At 42.9% G+C, this 22,207-nt stretch overlaps 1 protein-coding gene across 1 annotated transcript in view; it reads left to right on the plus strand.

Annotated features, from left to right (window-relative positions):
- The first annotated feature begins 1,999 nt into the window (after positions 1-1,999).
- The window catches only part of Gga (ADP-ribosylation factor-binding protein Gga), a 40,246-nt gene continuing 20,038 nt past the window's right edge, over positions 2,000-22,207 (plus strand). The window contains exons 1-7 of the mRNA XM_037431442.2: positions 2,000-2,086; positions 6,946-7,106; positions 9,927-10,025; positions 13,317-13,475; positions 13,912-13,983; positions 15,794-15,874; positions 19,449-19,586. Coding sequence (XP_037287339.2) covers positions 2,053-2,086; positions 6,946-7,106; positions 9,927-10,025; positions 13,317-13,475; positions 13,912-13,983; positions 15,794-15,874; positions 19,449-19,586 — 744 coding nt within the window. The 5' untranslated portion in view covers positions 2,000-2,052. The remainder of the gene's footprint in view (positions 2,087-6,945; positions 7,107-9,926; positions 10,026-13,316; positions 13,476-13,911; positions 13,984-15,793; positions 15,875-19,448; positions 19,587-22,207) is intronic.

Raw genomic sequence — 22,207 nt, forward strand, 5'->3', positions numbered from 1 at the left:
GTGCGTTGCAGCTGTGAGGGTAGCCTGTCGACAGGCCCTAAACCATAGACAAATGGTCCTGTTTGATGACACTGCCTCTTTTATCCTGTACAATGAAATAGAAACGGCCTGATTTTCTCAGATTGGGACAGTGGTTGAAAGCACTGTCTGGGCAAGCTTGTGACTTTTTACTGAAATTTGATGGCACACGAAAAGTATACATGTTGCAGGAACAATTATGAATGGAAACATTAAAGTATGACATGTTTCCAGGCATGATTATGCTTGCTCCTCTAGGAATGACTATTTTTTCTGTGACGAATGTTTTACTAATGTCAAGCTTTAATGTACGATAATTTTTTTTCGTAACATACGTATACCTTCTGTGTGCAAGAAAATTTCAGTTGAAAGTCTGCATCTATTTGTGCTGTTCCCTTTCTATCGTCTCCATCTTGAAAAAATAGCACTGCCTCTTTTTCACTTTTAGAACCAACTAGCCCAAAGCATCACATTACTGAGTTAATTTCTTTTATTATGACATACATGTCAGTTTTCTGTGCATAATGAACAAAGTTAGCCATATTTCGTCTTTTATTGCATCAAGCGAGTTCTGTCTTAGTGCACCTTTTCAGTATGTGTGGGAATGTGACTTAATTGTGTTTTAGTATCCTATACGATCATCTTAGAACCATGCGACATGAGTATGTGATTTTATTTTATTTTGTTTCCGTTTTACATCGTGAGGACCATTTCCTTTCTCATGTCTTTAATGTTTAATGAAGACGCAGCTTTGTTTCTGCATTCTTGTCTCTTGATGTGGGAGTGACGGGGAATGCCATTTGTGAAGCTTAGTGTAGTCTACTGAACAGATAAGTTTCAGTGCCATCATGTTAGGTTGTTTACGAAGTCGGCGGTTTGACACTGAATCGTCTGGTGGGGAAGAGGCATGACGAAAAAGAAATTCGTGAGGTTTCACGTACGTTGGGAATCGATGCCATGTGGAGCATTCGGTGGGTTTACAACTGTCAAAAAGCATTTTGGCCTCCATATGGAAAGCTTGTTCACATATAGGTGGCCCAGCAAAATGTTTGTTAAGACCTTGACTATTTTAGAAAAACACATACTTTCATTACTTATCTTGAATACCCCCTTCAATTTAGGGGGGGGGGGGATGGCAACAAAAATAAGAAAACATTTGTTTAACAGATCAAGATGTTGGTACCCATGGTGGCTATCTGATAGAGAATCATTGTGCAAGAACATAGGGTTCATGAACATTTCGACGACACAATGGGAACAAATACATTTATGTTGTCGTGTTTTCTTATGTTTGTTTGCAATGCCTCATTTTGAGTTGTGATCGTAACTCGCTTTCTCCTTTGAATTTCATTTTGGTTTTTGATGTGCCCAAAAGCGCATGTTTCGGGGTCTTCGAATAAAGTATTGCAGTACTTCACCTTTTTTTTTTACACTGTATAAGAGGCAGACATTGTTGTGTGAAATAAAAGTGATGTTATTTTTCATATCTGTCGACAAAGACCTATTTTTATGCACAGTCATCCTCGACCACTACAGGTAGGTATACCGCGGCATCTCCGCATGCGCGGTTTTAAATTGTCCATCCAAGTCTTACAAACTCTGGCCGAGTAATGCTAGCTTTGTGTAATGTGTCGCATTATGGTAATTTCACCCGGTAAAATTTCTATTGCTATTGGCTTGCTTACGTACGTTGCGTCAGGGAACCAATCGCGGTCTAGAAATTCGATCGCGATAGAAAGGGCCCGCGCATCATCCGGATGTGTGTTGGTACAAGCTGCCAACATCGGAACGCCACCAGCATGTGAAGTGTTCTAAGCGAGTAGGAACGAGCATGCCACTTTGTTCTGCGTCATCCGTGTGTTGTAACGGGACACGGAGGAAGGAAAGGTGTAACGGGAGCACAGCGGCGAGTTGAAGTGCGCTACCGCACAGGAAACCTACGATCCCCAGCGCAACGCGCGGAAAGCTGAGGAGCCGCTTAGAAAAGCTGGCAAGCCAAGCCAATCCGACGCGATCCAATCCGTCGGTCTCAAGATGGACGACGACAGCTCGCTTGACACTCTCTTAGGTGAGTTCTATCGGCGTCGGTAGCAATTGCCGCTCAATTGCGCTTCGTAAAGGGAGTCGCAAATATCGAAATAGCGGAGGCTGATGTTTAAGCTAGAGTCCATGTGTCAGTGTACTGTCAGTCAGCGCCGCCGCTTCAATGTCCGCTGTAATCCTTGGAATACGGCCGTTTTTGAAGGCTGCTTGGCTGAGAATTTCGGAATTTTCGAAACTCCGATAATCGCATTGCTTAGTAAACCGCTTGTTCTGCAGGTACAGGGTCATATTTGGCACGGGCGAATCCGTTTACGGAACTTCCAAGCACGCACGTAGTAGTGCCAGCTCAAACATCGTCGAGCTCCGAATTCGGTCTGCGCTGCAGCGATCTTGCGCTGTTTGGAACAGGCACCGTGTTTCACGGATGTTGGATAACCCGTCATTCCTGGCATCTGCCTAAGGTGTATCTACAACGGCTAATAACTGGACTGTAAGCACACTGGGGTCGCCGACCCTTTAAGCCCTTCTCCAGCGACCAGTTTCGTTCTCAAATAAAGCGAAAGCAACCTTAGTTATGGCTCGTTCGGTCGCGGCGTCGACTTTTACCCGACCGCTTCCTCATCAAACGCCATTTCTGTGGATCACTCGCTGTCTCGGCATTCCGTGCTACGTTTTCCCGTCTTTATTTACTACAAGTGCTCAGCGTTAAAACCGCATTTGTACTGTACCGGTATGCAGATGATTGATTGATATGTGGGGCTTGACGTCCCAAAACCACCATATGATTATGAGAGACGCAAGATAGTATGGGTGTTTGGGTCAAAACATGTGCGTTGATATGAATGCACCTTCCGGAAGTGAGAAAGTTCTCCAGTTAGCGTCGAAAATTGCCGGTTCTCGAATGTTGCAAAAGCAAGAAAAGCAAAAATTAGCGATATTCTTATGTGCGCTTGACAATATTGCATTACATCGTTCTGCACCTGATTGTTGTGAAAGGGCCATATCAACAGTCGCGAGGGTTTTCATTTTAGGATCCTAAAGCGTTCCTAACAAACTCAAAAGCTTTTACTCAAGGCGAGTAGAGAAGGTGTTGCAAGTGTACTCAGAAATTATTTAATAACAAAAAAAAAGTGCTGAAAGACTAGACAGGCGTAAAAAAAGAAAGTGTTGCTAAACACCATTTTTTACGTGTGGCCCTTTGCTACTCTTGAACTGCACGCCTCAGCGACATGTCGGAAAGCGACGAGTTTGTTTTTACCCGTGAATACTTTGCTAACAGGTGCTGTTTGCTCACGTCGTGAAGTTATTTCCTCTAGGTTGCCAGGACATGTCAAAAGTGGGACACATGACAGGTGTCACTCTGCCTTAACTGCAAATGACAGTAGAGTTGCCTTCACGGCCCATCGCAGAAGGGGCACATTTTCAGTGCGCATTTTGTGTCAACGTTGTTTGACAAGCATTTGGTTTGCTTGTGCGTGTCTGGTTTAAACTAATATCGCAAGGCAGCTGCAAGGCTACAAACATCAAAGTAAAACTCCTTTATGGCATATTTGTTTTCCGTCCCAATGAGAAGGTTGTGTGTAATTAAAGGAGTACTAATAAGAAATTTTCATATTGCTGCTCTTATAGGAGCCCTGCAACACTCTTCCAAGCAGCCACAGAATGGATTCACTAAAAGAGCTTATTGCCTCACAAAGTCGCCGCAGCGAAAAATTTCTAGAATCTGTTCTGTACAAGCGGAGTTACAAAGATTTGTTGCGCCTTGCAATTGCATTCGTTCTTCTCTCGTCCCGACAGATGCGTTGAAAGCTAAGCAGGGAGGGATGGCTCGGGGAAAGAAGATACGTCACGCACCTCGTGACCTTCAGCACTTTTTCTCTCTTTTTTTCCGAATACGTGGCTTTTTAGTGTGATTGCACGAGCACACATGGGCAAGTTGCTGTCTCCAGTGGCGACACCTGTAACGACCAATGAGTGGTTCTTAATAAAAGGAAGAGAAAAGTGAGCCCCGTTATTGTCTGCTTCAGTGAGCGACACCGCCACAGGGCTCACAAGGGATGGGGGTGAGGAGGGATAAAAAGGGTAGAAGTAAAGGTATAGGAAAGAAGAAGAAGAAGCAACAACAAACTGAGGGGATAGGAGAGACAGGAAGGATGGAAGCACGGTCACTGGAGTCCGAGGACGGGGTACACTTGCGAGAGATGTTGTCGGCGTCTGTAGATGGCGTAGAGCAGGCCCAGTAAGTCAGAGCTTCACTGTCGTCGAATGCCGTCGGCGGCAGGAGGTGACGTAGGGCGAGCCCAGTCGGCCAGAGCTACGGTGACGCCGAAGGTCGCAAGCGAGCGGAGCGCGCGGGCGCACAACCGGTCGGCACGAAATCCAGTGAGCGACTCCCTATCTGTAACGACCAAGCGCACCATGCTCAAGCCAGCCAATGGGATACAATGGCTGTGACGAGTGGTTTTTGAGCTTGTATCGTCATTTGCTGAGAGAAGAGAAAGGAAAGTGTAATTTTAAGAGCTAGTTTCTTTTGTTAGACCCAATATTACTGGGAACTGAGAGATAGTAATACCAGGGAAATTATAGGAGATGTTATTAGAAGCAATTGTAATATGGAGGGGAAGAAAGAAAAGTGGCCGAAAAGGGGACTTGCCACCAACAAGATCCGAACCTGGGACGTTTGAATAAGGTGTCCGATGCTCTACTACTGACTTACAGTGTCGGTCATCCCCCATCCACTATAAAGGGTATATATGTGCAATTAATCGCGGCGGCTTCAGTCAGCGCCACCTGTTGCCATTGCGGCAAATGTGGAACACTTTCTTCACTGTTTGGTATCACGTAGTAGGTTATCTTATTGTGAGATGGCAGCTGACCAGTTAACCCTCGAATTTCTTAGCAGACTTTGAGAATTTATTGTGAATTATAGGCTGCGTGCTGCGTTGTCTCCCGTGTTCCCGGGAACCTCAACTATAGATCGGCAGCATTTTTTTTACCACACTGAAAGAGTGTTGCAGGGGCCCCTTCAATAAAAGTACTGGTTTCAAGAACAATAAAAGTGTGTCGTGGTTGCTCAAAATGCACTTAATATATTTTAAATACCCCTTTCCTAAAAATTAGCTTGAAAAATTTTGATATCGTGTGAGTGGCGTCACAGTGACATGTAAACGCGGTGTGACGTAGGTCAAAGTCACGTGGGAACAGCAGGTCTTGACATTCTTGCGGCTTTCTGTAGTTTTGTGTACAGTTGTGCATGTTGCACATAAGAAAAGAAGGCTTTGACAATGGTGTCAACCACGTCTTGTACGCAGAGTTCGCAGACTGGGCGCCCTGTGTTCACTCGTCATCACGTCGATTGCAGTGTGGTTGTGTTACAGACACTGGGTGACGAAAACTTTAAAATCTAACCAAAATATCACGAGACAGCAGCGGTATTGGGGGGCTAGACGTCGTTTATTCGACAAAGCCGTGTCACCGATTCTTCAAGTGAAGGCCACGCTTACAGTAATGATGAGTATATACGGGTGAAAAGGACGAAGGAGAAATGCCGGGAATAATGTGCTCGCAGTACGTTACAAACATCTCCTGGCTTCAGTGTATGCAAAGCATTAGCGCTACTTGAAAAAACAAAAAAAAGTCCGTCTTACGACGCCTCAAAATCGTGTCGGTACTCCTTGTAAGATATGCTTTGGTAACCGCTGCCGCTTTAAATTGATGTTCTCCTCTCATTTGCCAACAGCCATTCTTCAAGTACTTGGCTGTTGTGGTGTTGCAGCGATAATAATAGCGCTTGGCTGTTGGCATGAAATATGCTGGTTGAATTCAGGTTGTGATGCTCACCTTCCAGATGAGGCAAAATGCTATGGGCTCGCGTACTGTGCATTGTCAGTGTACGTTAAAGTGTTACAGCTGGTTCATATACAAAGAGCCCTCCACTATGCTGTTAGAGTGTTATAATGTCTCTATTTTTCAGAGTGCGATAGCCTCGTTCCTGTCAGATGTGTATTTAGTTTCAGGGGCACATTAGAAAATGCAGGTAGCCTGCCGCAGTTGTCTAGTGGCTAAGGTACTTGGCTGCTGACCCGCAGTTCGCGGGATCGAATCTCGGTTGTGGCGGCTGCATTTTAGATAGAGGCGAAAATGCTGCAGACCCGTGTGCTCAGATTTGGAATTGTATTGTCTTGTGCAATCTGATTACACTTAATCAAATATTCATTATTTCATTCTATAAGGCACCTGTTATACTCGATTACAACCCAAGAAAAAAACGTCAGCTCCTCTCAAAGCTATTGCTGTCCCTCCTCTAGAGAACCAACATAAATGCTCCATTCAATAGCACTTATAGAATATTCCTGACATTAAGCACTTCTCGAGTGTTTCCGATAGCTGGCTTTCCCATTCACTCATTTGTGTCACTGGTTCTTGGTGGGAAATTTGAACATCCTTATAAATTTCGTCAGGTTTCGCATAGTATTGGCATTAGCCGAGAACAAGTACTTATGGTTTGATCGGAAAGTAGACAGCGCTACTGTCTTTCACAAGTGGATGGCAGGTCTGCCCACAGAACATGGTTCTGTGGGCAGAGCCTAGATTTATTCGTAGGTTGTAATTAAGCATACACTGAGACCTTAATATAATAAACCCTGATATAACAAAATATCATTTATAACGAAGTAAATAAAAAATAGTCTCGCATTAGATGTAATGTTTGAAATATACCTTTATAACAAATTTTTAGATGTAACAAACTTATTTTCATGTAAGATGCTACTTTGTTATAATAAGGTTCGAGTGTAGATAGAGCGAAGGGCCCGGTGTGTGAAGCGAGCACGACCATTGAGGTAACAGTGAGAGTCCCTGTTCAAGTCTAATGCGTCTGCGCAGCGCGGGCGACGAACCCACTATGCCGGGAGCTGGACATGGAGGCGGTGCAGCGGCTGTGCGAGCGCATCCTGCTCGAGCGGGACGGCTCCCACCAGGCACTGCGCTTTCTCGCCCACAAGATCCAGTCACCACAGGAGAGGGAGGCCATGCAAGCACTTCAGGTGCCCTGCTCCTTCTCGCGTATTTTTTCTTTTAAAGATGATAGTTTTTTTGGGGGGATGCTTCAAGACAACAATTTGGGTCTGTCTGTGTGTTTTTGCATTATAGCGACCGGTGTCTGTCTGAGGATTCAGCCACCCGCCAAAAGTTTAAGCCCGTGCTCAAGTCACACCCATCTTGATCTGGTAGCTGCATTCATACTTCTGAATATTGTCAATCAAAAATCAAATATTATGCATATTTCAGGTGCCACAGTAATATGCAAGTATTAGGTAGTACGTTCCTTTATTTAGAAAACGCATCGATACGTAATTCTAAGACTGCAGTGTTTACTACGCTGCGCTGACACTGCGACGCTATGAAAGGAAAAGCAAGCGTTTCCTATGCTTTGCTCAAACGACACGGTGCTGCCACCTACCAGTAGCTCACCATTCTAACAAACTTTCATTTTTTCATGTTACTGCCAGATAGCGCCATATCTCACGCAGCACGCACTGATCTTCTCACGCAGAATGTCAAATAAACATTTTATTATCTCTCTGCAGACAGAAGACGATATATCGTCTTTCGATGTCTTTGTCGGGCAGCTCGCAGATATGTGGCCAATCTTTTTATCTGCTTTGTGACACCACACAAATTTTCGCTTAGACTGATAAAAGCTGTGCTCACTTTGTTTTAAGTGCGCAGCACTTTGCGGGCCCTGCTTGTCGTTCATCCATGAAATGCGTGTGGCGTGGTCAAGCTCACAGTGAAGTGCTCAATAGAGGCCACAACAAGGCTAGCAGTGCCCAAAATAGGGTTAAAATGAATAAACAAGGTCTAAAATAATATAATTACCATAAATAACCAAGACATAATTGCAATAATTAACTTAAAATCTCTGAAGACGTTTTGGGAACATACGGTGCACTCCGGCGTTGTGCAAGAGAGCGCAAGCAGGAAGTTGACAAAGCTCAGCGAAAAGTAGCGCACGTGTCGCACATTGAGACTAAGAATCTCCTCAACAAGAATCTGCTCGTGCCGGGGAAACCCTACGGACTCACCTCAAACACTGGTGTCATTGAATGTTTCACTAATGGAGTAGTGTTGTCTCTACGAACGGGAATCGCTGAGTGCCCATGCTACACACTTCCTCAGCTTTTACGGCATTGTATAAGTGTGGTTTTAGCGCACAAGTAGACACAAAGGAGCACGGGACAAGTGCTTGTCCCGTGTTCCTTTGTGTTTATTCGTGCACTAAAGTTATAGATATACCATGCACATCCAACTAGCCGAAGTTTACATTTTGTTGTTTCACAACATTATAGCTGGATGTTTGTTGTTGTTGTTGTTTAGGCCCCGTAGGCACGTTCTGCATAGGGGAGGGGGGTAGGAGTGTGATAGTCATAGTTATTTGTATTTGAACTTTCATTTCAATATAGATATTTGATGTACTTGCAACGCTGTACACAGCAGTTATAACTGAGTACTTGCGATGGCCAATGCAAGCACCATATGGTATAAGAAAAGGTATATGGCACAGGCACTATTTTGCAAGTGAAAGTTTATTAGAAAAAGGCAAAATGTATATATCTATGTAGGAATTATCACATGAATCGAATTCCCTGAAACCAGAAAACCATAAAGCTATATTGGAGGTAGGGAAGTGAAGGGCTTTTTTTTTTTTTGTGCAAAGGACACTACCTTAATGAGAATCCACAGACAATGAAGCCAAGAAAAGTATAGGGTGTGCTGTTTCATGTAATTACAACATATATGTGAAGAAATTAGACGAAAAGTCAACTTGCTGCTGGTGACATGTTGTATTCTGTGGTTCAGGGATTTGAGACTGCAGTCGTGCAACAGACAAATCTAACAGCGAATGACTGAGCCATAAGCCATTGCTTTGTGACTAAAGCGGCCATTTGCGACCGTTTGCTTTGTGACTAACTTGGTCTCGCGACTGGTGCTAGTAGCGGTTGCGAATGAGCGTTGACTAAACTGATGCAGAGATGGGAGTAAGTTTTGCTATCCTGTAGTGGCTGAAGTGTTTTGACGCAGATGCACTGAGCATTTCGTAAAACAGTGCAAACCATGAAGTGTCACGGTGTTGAGAAACTGTCGGTTATCGCGCGATGCTCTTTTCAAATGTTTGCACTACAATTCCAGATCCCTGTACAGAGCCCCTCTAAAGGGTCAGTGTTTGTATACTGGCGAACAACTTTTCTTGGCAATGAAGGAAAGGCTACAGAGCCAAAGTGGGCGTATGCCGTCGCTGAAGAATATGGTCCCACTAGTATTGCGTCCATGCTTTCCGCATGAAAGTCACAAATAACATTACTTCATTTTCTACGAGATGCTGTTTATGAAGAAATGCAACGTGTACCGAGGAGGTATTCATATTTCTTTTACTTTGTGCGGTGTCATTTTGTGTCTTTCCACGTGTGAAAACGTCGCACGTTTTACGTGCACCTCACGGTTAAAATGGCATTGTTGTCTTTAGGTGAGCACTCGTTCCCCTCCAGCTATTTTGTTAACCTGCCGAAGGAGCACGTTACGAATTTCACTCGCAGATGGCTGTCTTAGCAGACATAAGCAGGTTATCTTTAGTGTTATGATGTAAACACAGTGGTCATTCGAAGCACAAGCAGAACCGGACTGCTCCGCGGAAGAGTACATGTGCAGCAGCTTCGCCCCCGTCGCTTCATTGCCTTCATTCATTGCCAAGAAAAGTTGTCCGCAAGCATAGTTCTGGGCTCTGCTAGTGTGTTGAGGAACTTTTAAATAAGTGGACGTTAGAAGCAAAAAAAGATGATAAATGGCCTGTTCTTGACACCGTGCAGGTGCTGGAGGAATGTGCCAACAGATGCGGAGCCAAATTCCAAGACGAGCTTGGCAAGTTCCGCTTTCTTAACGAGCTCATCAAGGTGGTCTCGCCCAAGGCAAGTGCAACTCCCGTGCCATCTTGGTGCTGGTTGGACAGTTAATGTGCACTGAGGTACACTTGTGGGTAACACGACCCTTCTGCGAATTTGCTTATGTACAAGCTCTTGTAGATGAGCTGGACTTGGTACTAAGCACCATTTCGAAGTTGTAAGCAAAATGAAGAGGGAGACCGGCAATGATTCTGCGGTTCAGTCACAGTCTGTGAACAAAGCACTTGCTAATCATGCAGGTTACAGCTGCATATGCAGGGTTCACATACCTTGAAGATTGAGTGGGGTCTCGCATAAAGGGTACGGCTCTTTGTGCAGGGCATTTATATTCTTTGAGTCTTTGAGGGGAGATGCGATTCGAAAAAGAAAGTCTTGTTAATCTGTAGCCCACAGCAATGAAATTTTTTTGCTGTTTATATAGGCTTTTATGCTGATTTCAAATATGTAACTCGTTTTATAGTAAGTTGTAGTTTTTGTTATGTGCCACGGCAATGTGTAAAATACGGTAAAATCTCGATGATACCATTTGGGGTGATGCGAATTTTGCGATGATATTAGTTTTAAGGTTGCTTTGGTTGGACCACATTATATTAAATACGCCATGATTCAATGTAATACGAACAGTTTTTCGAGTGTCCACGAATTATATGAACACGCGGTTGCCCCAATGTGTCTAGCTTTTGAACTGCCGGTTGAATTCGTCACCACCGCTACCGGTGTGTCCACTCGTGTCGTTTCTTCTGACGTATATCTTGAAACAACGTTTGTTAAGGTTTAAACAGTTTCTTTCCAGTGCTTTGCATGCATAACTAGAACTAGGTACAAATTTTAATGCTTCGGAAACAGGCAAAATGGAATGAATTCGCAAGTGGCGACAGTGATGGTGGCATGTATACGAGGGGCAGGATGAATGTGAACATTTTCGACAGGCGCGGACATGGTTTTGCGGCCGCTCTGGCGTTTTCGCTTGAATTCTCATGTGTCAATTCTGCAGGACTGATTTTTTTTATTCGGGCACATTCACATTTGCCTCGGAGAGAGCGAAAGCGGCAAAACTCGTCGGAAATTATCTTGCTTCGCCATCTGAAGGGCTGGAAAACCATGCCGCGAGGCCGATGTGAATCGTGTCAACTTCGCAGCACGTTTTTTCGGCCACTTGAACAACGAAGCTAGTAAATTTGCAATAAGTTTTGCCTCTTTTGCTCCTTTTGATGCCAAATGTAAGTGTACCTTAAGCGCCAGCAGGATAAACGAGGGAACTGCGGCACTTTATTGAGAGGTGGTGAAAGCAGGAAAGTTCGAGACAACATCATGGATTTTTTTCAGCAAGAAGTAGTTGACCCCAATAAAGTTCTTGTTTTTCTTTTTTTGGTTCATAGGAATTTGGGATGATACAAATATTTTGCATGCTTCCTTTGAATTTGTATCATTGAGATTCTACTGTGTAGTCAATTTCGGAGAAACTTTTTATGCCACAAAATTTTTATAGTTCTGAGTCATTATTGGCTTTTATTGCTCAAAGTTAACTGTAGAATGCAAGCAACTATCAAAAAAGTTTGTGTAAAACATTTTAATAGACAAAAGAATATAATGTGAGAACTCTTAGAATCCACAGCCCATACTAATTGCTTGCTTTAGGTTTGCAATAACTATACAGGCGATATCAAGTTCTAAAGGAAGCATTTGCACCCTTCACGCTATGAACAATTTTTATTTTAAGAGCCTGAACGTGATTAGCTAAAAAACAAACAAAGGACACAGCTTCATTTAGCAAAGAGGAAACCGGCCGGGGATATTGCCTGCAAATTATGCAAGGCTAGATCCGCGGGCTACCTACAACATCCTTAACCTTAACATGTAAAGGAATATGTGGGCGAAATTTCATCTTGATCTGGCTATCAGAAGTACCAGAGACATGACGTCCAACTCAAGAAGCTGCCCAAGAATTGATCTTGAGAATAACACATTAAAAATGTAGAACTCAAAGCTCATGTATGGGGCAAAGATGTTTTTAAAATGATTTTTTCTACCATGAGGGTTTGGCAACCAGTGTTATTTTGAGAATATGGCTGTTGTGAACTCCTCATGCAAAATGCAATGGCAGCAGCCAGATGACAATTTCCAGGAGACTGTAGACAATGAGCTCTTTTTACAGTAGACTCTCATTAAACGGAACCTGAAGTAGCCAGTAAAATGTGTTCCGTTGTTTAACAGGAGTTCCATTTACTGAGAGATGAACAGAGGCACACAATGCAAGAATGAAACCAATCTTGTCAGAAGCATTTGTTCTATTTAAGCAGCAGTTCCGTTAAACAGATTTCCATTTACAGAGAGTTTACTGTAGTTTTAGTAGCCACCTTGTGCTCTTTAACAGTGATTTCAGCGTGCTTCGAGTTTAATTAAGATCTTCAGTTTTTTTGTTGTTGTTGTGAAAGTAGAGGAACTAAACTTGTGAAAGCGAATAAAAACAGGAAATAAGTAGTTTTGGAAAAAACTTGAGTTTTTCGACTTGCATCTATTTCTGTCAATACTCCTTACTGCACTGCTAAAAACCTGTGCAGGTTACTATAACTGCAGCTTTACCTCTTGCTTAGATTCATCTTGTCGATGTTATGTAGTTATTATAGATGGAGGACATGGCAATATTTTTATGCTTTCTTATTCAGTGGCACATTTCGAAAAGGTCATCCTTGCACAAGATGGTTAGAGTGAATTTATGTTTATTTTATTATACTGTCATCCTTCATTTGGGCTATAGCAGGGGTGGAAAAAAAACATACATATACAAAAATTGAGCACTCCCTATACAAACAACTAAAACATGTAATAGACAGGCACTTTACAAGAAATAGTCATAGCACTTCACTCTAGAGCACAAAAAATAAACAAATAAAAACTATACACTATGAAACACTACGTCACTTAGGTTTTTTTAAGAAAGAAGATACATCTTCAGATAATACAGTGGAATTTTTCAGGCCCCAGAGAAATGCTGGATAAGCTTGAAGAAGTTGTATCGGTAAACGAATCTCACTAGTATTCATACTCCTACAATATCACCACAAGCTGTGAGAACAGCTCCATGGTGCTTAACAGAAGTGCAGTGGCTTTAGAGCATCTTCGAGAAAAACCTGGACTCCTAAGCACCACCGGTGGTAAGAAGAAGAATTCGCGCTTGCCTTAGGGGTCTAGGTTCTTCTCGAAGTTACGTATCAACCAGCCCAGCAACAAGTTTTGTTGTACAATACGTTGCGCACAGCAGAGTTTGCGTTTCAGCCATGTTCATTGCTCGTACAGTACCTGGGCAATCGTGCCTCCCAGCGGGTCAAGCAGAAGATCATTGAGGTGCTTTACCGCTGGAGCATTGAGATGAAGCACCACGCCAAGATCCACGAGGCCTACCAGATGTTGAAGCGCCAGGGTGTCATTGCTGTCGACCCCGTCTACGTCATTGAGGTGAGTCTCCTGCTATCGCTGCTCGTTTGCTGGCTGATTTGCCGGCACCCTTACTACTTATGCCCTGCTATTGATCGTGTGTACTTATTTAATAAAAAAAAAAGTTGTAGGAAATGTTACGTTGAAGGTAATCGAATGCTATAGAGTAATTTTTCTATTTCGTCTTTAGAGGTTTAAGTGTAATTGCAATTGCTTGCTTTCTAGAGTTAAGTAATTGTAATCAGTTACTCTTATTCAGTAACATGTACAAGTCTGACTTGTAGTAATGGTTGATCTCCAATTTCAATTAACCGAGGTGGTGTTTCGATAAACACTTTATCTGTGTGAGCAAGTTAGTGTCCCTTTAGAAGGCTGTTTCACCTTGCTGCAGCACTTTGAGTTTAGTCTTGTTTGCCAATTTGGAACCGTGCAGTTACAATTGGACTTGTGTGTTTAGGATTACGAGCCAGGCCCTGCGCCAGCACCCAGGTCCCAGAGCGCCGTCTTCGAGGACGAAGAAAAGTCCAAGGTGAGATCGTAAAACGTGCAGTGGCGGCTCAATACGAGCCTACGCCCAGTTACGTCACATATGCTCAAGGAGGTTCCTGTCTATGAAGTCCTTTAGAGCATGGCCGCATGTGTCGCAGCGCCAGAAGTGTGGAGGAGTAAATGGATCAGAAAAGTTCGATTTGTTAGCTATGTAATTCGTAGGGAGGAAGTTCACTATATGCACGGGAGTTGCCCATTATTTTTAATCGAGGTGTAAAAAGAAGGCAAAGAAAGAATGAAAGTTAATGAAGAAGAGACTTGTCACAACTGTGCACTGAACCAATATCTGTGTTTAGAAGGGTGCAGGTTCGGGTCTGTTGGAAATGCTTACTTCATTAAATGAAACTCCATGAATGGGACAGCAAAAGAGGAGGCACAGAGGACGAAGCACTACTGACAACTGTGGACATTTATTGGAAAAACATCGCCTCAGCAAGGCCATGTGTGCACAAGCAAAAGACGTTGCTGATCATCAGAAGTATTTTGCTCATGCACACGTCTTGCTGCAGTCCTGTGTGTTTCTTCTTTTGTTGTCTCATACATTGTGCTTCGTTTCATTAATATCTGTGTCGTGCCGTTTGTTGTGCTTGTACCTGTTGTCTTAAGCACTTGTAATTTCTAAGTGTGAATCAGTACGAACCAGCTCGCCTCTGCGTTTTGATCTAATAACCTAGCCATGAAACACAAAAGCGTTTCACCACTAGGTTGGCGAAAGTGCATACCCAGCTTTTATCTGCAAAGGCCGTGCCCGGGAAGCACAGGACCTCGCCCACCAGAACGAACAGAGTCAAGTATTGCAATGATGTCGTTGTTGGTATCAACAGTCCCTCGGTGATATCCAAGTGCAAGCTGGCAACACGGAAGAAGAGCCAGAGTCTGGTCGAAGGCAGCATTTACTCCGCGCGACCGTGTGCTAGGGCTGCGCCCAACAAACTCCCTTTGTTCAGTCATCCAACCACGCATTACCACACAGTTGAAAAACAGTGTATATGCTCCTCCTCTGCTTGCTCTCTCGGCAAAGAGAAAAGAAAATTGCGGAACGCTCTCCTTCGGCTGCACCACGCACGTTACCCATTATCGGCGATGTACGTAACCCGATATCCCTCTTCGGCTCTTGGGTCGCCCCAGCCACATGGCCTGGACCGCGGCGTTCGCGTGACAGTCTTGAAATCTGCTGCAATCGTTCGCTTCTCCGACTCAAACTCACGAAGCAATGATTACCAGAAAACTGTCACCGCTTTCTTGCCGCCTCTCCTGACGACCCCCTGTGACGTCGGCTTCACGGATATGCGTCCGCTGTGGCCTAACAGCTCGAAACATAGCGAGCTGCAGCCCACCAGTACATTCTCAGAAACTTACACATACTGAGACTGACTGATGGCAATTCCAACAAGTGTTGTAGGAACTGCATGTTGCCACTGTGGCGTAGGAAAGAGTCATCCTCACAGCAAAAAGGAAGTGCTGATTAAGCAAGGTCCTTAGGAAAAAGTTTCATGTTTTCATCTCGTAAGAACATGCTTAGAGATCCTCTGCCACATTTTTTTGTTCTATGAACATCTTCTGCACGAGTTGAACTCGAAGAACTGAAGTGCAGCATTACCCAGGAGTGTACAACAAGGCTTACAAAGGGCTAGTTGTAAACTCTAGCAATTTATACGTGCACACACACACACAGCCTCACTTCTTCAACTGCTCCGTGAGCTTGTGGCTGTTAACTCTGCAGAGCCTGGCGCTTTTCTCGCGCTGCGCTTGACCTCGGCTATGGCGTGGCATGTGTTGCTGCTATGCAGATGCTGCAAAAGCTGCTGCAAAGCAAGAATCCAGAGGACCTGCAGGCCGCCAACCGTCTCATCCGCAACATGGTCAAGGAGGTAAGAGGCTTCCCTTCAGTGTGCAACACAGTCATTCCAGTGCCAGGGAAAACATGCATTCTGCTGAAATATATGATTCCACATTGAGTAGGCTTGCACAAATATTTATTTGCTTCAGTTTGAATTTAAATTGTCAAAAATTTCGAAGTATTCAAAATAAATAAATCTTAATGTAACTCTTGTAAAGTTGGTTTTGCTGCAGAGATGTGCTATGCCGTGAAAACACCTATACATGCGTATATTAGTTCTCATGTAAACCACTAGTTTAACTGCAGTAAGGAAACAGTAAACAGTGAAAACATCTGTCCAGGGGAAATCTGCACTGCCACGAAGTTTAATTTTGAGGTTAAACGAACATATTATCCTCGCATCTATTCATTTTTTAAGGGGTATGCTACTCGAAGACACTTTTTCTTAATATTCACCCTAGAGAAATGAAACTTATAGTGTTTATGGAAATTTTTATGCTGATTTCAAATATATAATTAGTTTTCTTGCAAGTTGCTTACTTTTATCTCTGCGAAATGACAAAGTGAAAACCTTAACCCTTTTGCCCCCCCTCTTTACATCCCTGAACTTCCGTAATTTTTTATCATTCATAGTTCATAACGTTTAAAATAAAGTGTAGAATGCAAATAAATAATTAGGAAGCACATACAAAATATCTAAGAGGGGAGAAAAATAATAGACGTAGAAAGTCCATATTTCACCTACACTAGTAAAGGTTTACATAGACTTTCTTTATTATACAATGAAATATTGAAATTTAAACTAGATGATTGCATTCGCCATACTTTGGAAAAAATTTGGACAAAATTTAATGCAGATCCGAGCACTAGAAGTGCCTGAAAAAAGAGGGGCACATTGAAAAAAATGGCAGAATTTGTGTTTTGATAAAAACGAGTTTTTGAGTTAAAATTGAGTTTTTATTTATGAAAGATATCATTAAATCTGATGAAATTTGTACACCAAAAAGAACAATCCTTCTTGTAGTGGCCACTGCGACTAAAATACGCCAGCCCCATGAGTTTGTCCCTCTCGTCTTTTTCGAACCGACTCCTCACAGACATTTCGCTCACAGACAGGGCCATGAAACACTTGCCAAACTTCCGCTCCATCTGGCAGAGCCTTGTGCCAAGTGCAAGCTAGGAAGAAGTTCGACAGGACTGCGAAATCCAAACTAAGCCCAGTGTCATGCCATTTTGCAGCCATGTTTATGTCACTTACCATCGTACATAATGGCAATGTCGTCCCTGCTAAGTTCTCTCACTGGGAACTCTTTCGACCTCGCAAGATTGGTGCTGACATTATCCATTGCTGCATCACGAACTGTCCGGCTGATGGGTGTGAATGACTTTGGTGCATTGGTTTTTGCATTCCAACAACTGCCGCAAATCGGACCAGCTGCTCGTAGCCTATTCCTATAGAACGCACCGCACAACGGCTTTCACTAGCAAGCAATGCTTTTTTCATTCATAAACGAGATAATTACACTAGAAAAGAATTGTTCAGCTCCGCTGGTTGACAAGACACGGACCCCGAAAATAGGTTTCACAGCACTTACAGGCGCGCAGCGGCCAATGGCAGTCCCCTGTTAGTACTACGTCATAAGCCGGTCGCGGCGCTCGAAAAACGCGCAGAAGCGTGCTTCTTTTTATTATTTCTTGCGCCGCATCATCGAGGGAAACTCTTGTTAATTGAAAAGTGAGACTCGACTCTTCGGCTCATGTGATCAACTATGGCGAGCGGCGGCACATTATTGGCGGCAAGGTGCTCGAAGACTGCACGCTTTTGACCACAGGCACCTTGTGCTCTTTAGATGCAATTTTAAAGCATTTCCAGTTAAGTCTTGACCTGTATTTTTTTTTTCATAACAGTAGAGGTACTAATCTTATCAAAACAGACAAAAATGAAAAAAATTGGTATTTTTGGAAAAAACTCGTTTTTCGACTCGCATCTCCCCTTAAGCTTAAAAGCATGCCGTACTGACTTATATGCTGTAAATATCGTAAATTTTAAAGAATAACATATTTTACAGGTTAACACTTGCATTGTACCGAAAGTCATGTCCTGCTAGTATTTAATGTTTCCACTTTTTTCGAACCGAAAAGAATGGCATTTACACAGTCCTTGTTTCAATTTCTTAAAAATGCTGCACAAATTAGTTTGGTTATATAAAATATGCTAGTTTTTTAAATAATATGTGATATATATATTATCTGAATTTGATTCAAAATAATTTGACCAAAATCACTATTTACTTGGAATTTGTTTTGAATCTGAAAGTTACTATTCACACAAGCCTAATATTGAGAAAGCCTAGAGGGCAAATGTTCTTGGAAGGAAAGCTTTCATTACTAATGTAGCTGCGAGCACACCTGGTGGTCATCCGATCTTTTCGCACGGCCACGTAGTTTGCCTGCGATTAAGGACAATATCACTGCACATTCTGCAGTAAACTTTGGCGCTTATTACTGTTAGAATCATGTGTGCAGTCTTGATTACACATGTCTCTTTGGATGAATGTTATCCCACCAACACTGGCCAAATATGGGTTTTAAAGATCTGTTAAGCAAGCATACCTCTACAGGAAAAAAATTGTTGTTCGTTTCGTTCGTGCGAAATTTATCACTTCTCGCTACAACGCACCACTGTGTCCTGCACTGAAGAGACTACATTTACTGTGCCATTGATTCAAATGTATGATGTGGTTTTTGTAAGTTGTGTGGTATTAAAGGGACACTAAAGAGCAAAACAATTTTCTGCTGATTAGTTAAGTACACTTTCACAATCTCGAGAACGCCACTCTTATCGTAACATGACCCTTGGCAAGCGAAAAGATGCATGAAAAGAAAATGTGGGTGTACATGCCACCTTGAGGTTCCCACACCGAACAGTGCAATGTCTTAGATTTTGAAGGCGTCTACTAACTCCTACTTCTAATCGATAAAATTGCCCCGCCGCAGTGGTCTAGTGGCTAAGGTACTCGACTGCTGACCTGCAGGTCGCGGGTTCGAATCCCGGCTGCGGCGGCTGCATTTCCGATGGAGGCGGGAATGTTGTAGGCCCATGTGCTCAGATTTGGGTGCACGTTAAAGAACCCCAGGTGGTCGAAATTTCCGGAGCCCTCCACTACGGTGTCTCTCATAATCAAATGGTGGTTTTGGGACGTTAAACCCCACATATCAATCAATCTAATCGATAAAATTGAAGTACATTGTCATCTGTGCGTGCTGTAGACCTAGTGTACGATGTTTTGGAAAATTTCAACGAATCATTGTTGCGAAAATACGAAAACTACATTTCGAAGTTTGTTGCGTGAAGCGCAGAGATTTCAACATGAAGTTTAAAAGCGAAGCTTCAACCTTGATTCTCTCCGCTAATAATGAACTCAGGACAGTGAAACTTGCCACATTGTAGTTCTCGTAATGTTGTTTATCAATCTAAATCAAGTTATTATTTCTCTGTAGTGTCCCTTTAAAGCATTGTGCTCCACATTTGGTGCCGCCGTACCCATAATTGCTTTGCCGTTTTTGCAAGAGCTCGCTTATTGTGTCGGCGTTTTTGTGTGCAGGCGGATCGGCGCATGGAGATGCTGGCCCGGCGTGCAACCGAGATCGAGACGGTGCACAATAACGCCAAGGTGCTGAAGGACATGCTGGCCAACTACCGGCCGGGCGAGACCTCGGCCGAAGAGCAGGACCTCATGAAGGTGACTGAGCATGCTTCTGCTGTAGCGGTTCATTGTGTTGCCGCTCGATTGGGACAGCACTAGGGTTTGCAAGCAAAAGAAGTGTATAGCACTCAACCATGTACGTACACTCATACCTCATTATAACAGTTACAACTCACAAAAAAATAAGTTTATTATATCCGAAAATTCATTGTAGAGTATATCAGGTTACTGCATTTATTGCAAGACAATTTTTCATTTACTTCGTTATAACGAATATTTTGTTTTATGCTGGTTGATTATATCAAGGTTTGAGTGCACTCGCTTTATATAGACATATGTTCTTGCCTTAACGCTTTGAATACTTTGAATATACTGTGCTTGAAAAAATAAAAAGAACTCTATTAACTTTTCAATCAATTTGGACGAAACTTGCTTTGTTAGGAACGAAGGAGAGAATAATCAGGGCACATTTCTTTGTTTGACCTTAGTTCAATGAAAACCAGCTGATAATGAAAGGCTATCTTAATTGTACTATTTTAAATGTATCATAGTACCGTATTTACTCGCATAATCCTCGCACTTTTTTTGCCGGAAAACCGATACAAAGTTGAGGGGTGTGAGAATTACGTGGGGAAAACTTTTCACGAAAACGTAGAGAGCGAAAAAAAAAAACGAAGTGGCCGCAAATCGGGATTCTCACACCAGCAACTCACAGCAAGCTTCAAGAAGTACTAATTAAAACACACCTCAACAATAAAAGCAGAGGTTTAACACAAGACAAGATTTATTTGAGACACAAAAAGTGGAAGCAAATAGTCGAGAATTAGAGTACCACACGCAAAGCTTGTGGGCGTTGCGGGCGTAGCGGTAGCGTTCGTCGCTCAACGGAAGCACTCAAAAAGTAAGCGTAGGACGTCAGTATTGGCCTGATGGCTATTTAACAGAATCGTCCACTGTTTCCTTCTGAAGAAATAAAGTTTACCATCAATCCCAGCTTTAGGCACATGGCAGGCCCAACGCGTCTTGGTGGCTTTCAGCTGCCATCACCAGTAGCGAACACAAAACTCGTAGGCTCTGAAGGGCCTACCGGCAACCCTGTTTTCATTTTTTAGTGCATGATTCATCACTTGCAACTTGAAGCAGCCGTGTAGCTTCAGTATCGTTCCATAACGTGCCAAAATTACCGACACAACAAACAAAACACGCCGCTACGCACACTGGCCACTTCGGCTTGGCTTGGATCGGATTGAATCTCCGTGCAATAGCACGCTTGATGCTTAAGAGATGGCGCCAGATGGTGCGCACTATTATCATCATTGGCTCGAACGAGCAGACAACATTATTTCGGCAGTTTTCGGGGGTGCGATAATTACTCGAGGAAAAAACAAAATTCGGATTTTTCTTGGGCGTTGTGGGGGGTGCGAGACTTATGTGAGTGCAAGTATTACGTGAGTAAATATGGTGTATGTAGCACGTGACACACGTGTCGCCGTCTGTCAAAATGCAAAAGTGTTTCATACTCGCCGTCACCATTACAAGCAATGCCGAGTAACACGGCCAGGTTTCATGCGCATAAATAATGGATAATGTAAACAAGGTGACTACTGCCACCCATAGCTATTTTTCTTGTACTGCATTATGATTTCTTTAGTATATCAGACACTTGGTGCATTGTGTGGGGAGAACAATCTTTCCAAGATCGAGGTTACAGTGTAAGTTAGCATATCGCAATATTCTGGGAGGACAACTGTACACAATAAAATAAAACTGAATGTTCTAACCTCATTTGAATAGATGTTACAGTAGGGTAAACTTTTGTGAGCGAAATCCCAGCTGGACATAATATCTGTCCTGTTCAGATGGGCTTACAAAATCCAATGTCGACTCCCTGTGACGTCGTGGCTGTCTCGTACAAGAAGGTAGCGGTGAATGGAACATAGCGTTTGGCTTGGTTATTAAAAGCATGCAGTGCACTTGGAACAACACTACGTGCTTTTGCTGGCGTAATGACGGAGCAGCGCAGTTTTGTAGGTGCCTGTGCTGCTCACATGAAGCTAACGAACAATGTCATACCCGTTACAAATTCCACAAAGGAGAAATAGTTTGCAAAAAAGTTGTTAGAGCTGTGAAAAAAAAAATGTTGATTACTTGACATTTGATTGATTATGTCAGTTTGTTTCTTAATTACAGTTAAACCCCTTTATAAGAGACATGCTATGGGCAGCGATTCTTGTCTTTTATATGAAGTGTCTTTTATTAGCAGGGGACCTTGTATGAATTTTCTTATCCCCCGTAGGCAAATTGGTGTCTCTTATACCAATTTGTCTCTTATATCAGCGTCTCTTAAAAGGGGTTCGGCTGTATTTGTCATTCACACGGCCCTAATACAGTCAAGTCTCACTGTAAAATAAGTCCGTTATATATAGAAAATTTTTATTAAAGTGATTCTCATCATTGTATCTATTGCAAGGCTATTCCTCATAACCGATATTTTGGTATATCTGTGTTTGTTATAGCTAGGTCAAGTTTACTTGCATGTGCAAGTATTTTTTTTTTGTGTCAACTGATAGAGGGCAGCACGATGCAGCTGACCACTCAACACAAAAGTATGCAACCGAAACAAAAATGGCTACTGGTGTTTTTTTTTTCTGCCGCCG

The sequence above is a fragment of the Rhipicephalus microplus genome, chromosome 7, assembly GCF_043290135.1.
Source record: "Rhipicephalus microplus isolate Deutch F79 chromosome 7, USDA_Rmic, whole genome shotgun sequence".
NCBI classification, from domain to species: Eukaryota; Metazoa; Arthropoda; class Arachnida; order Ixodida; family Ixodidae; genus Rhipicephalus; species Rhipicephalus microplus.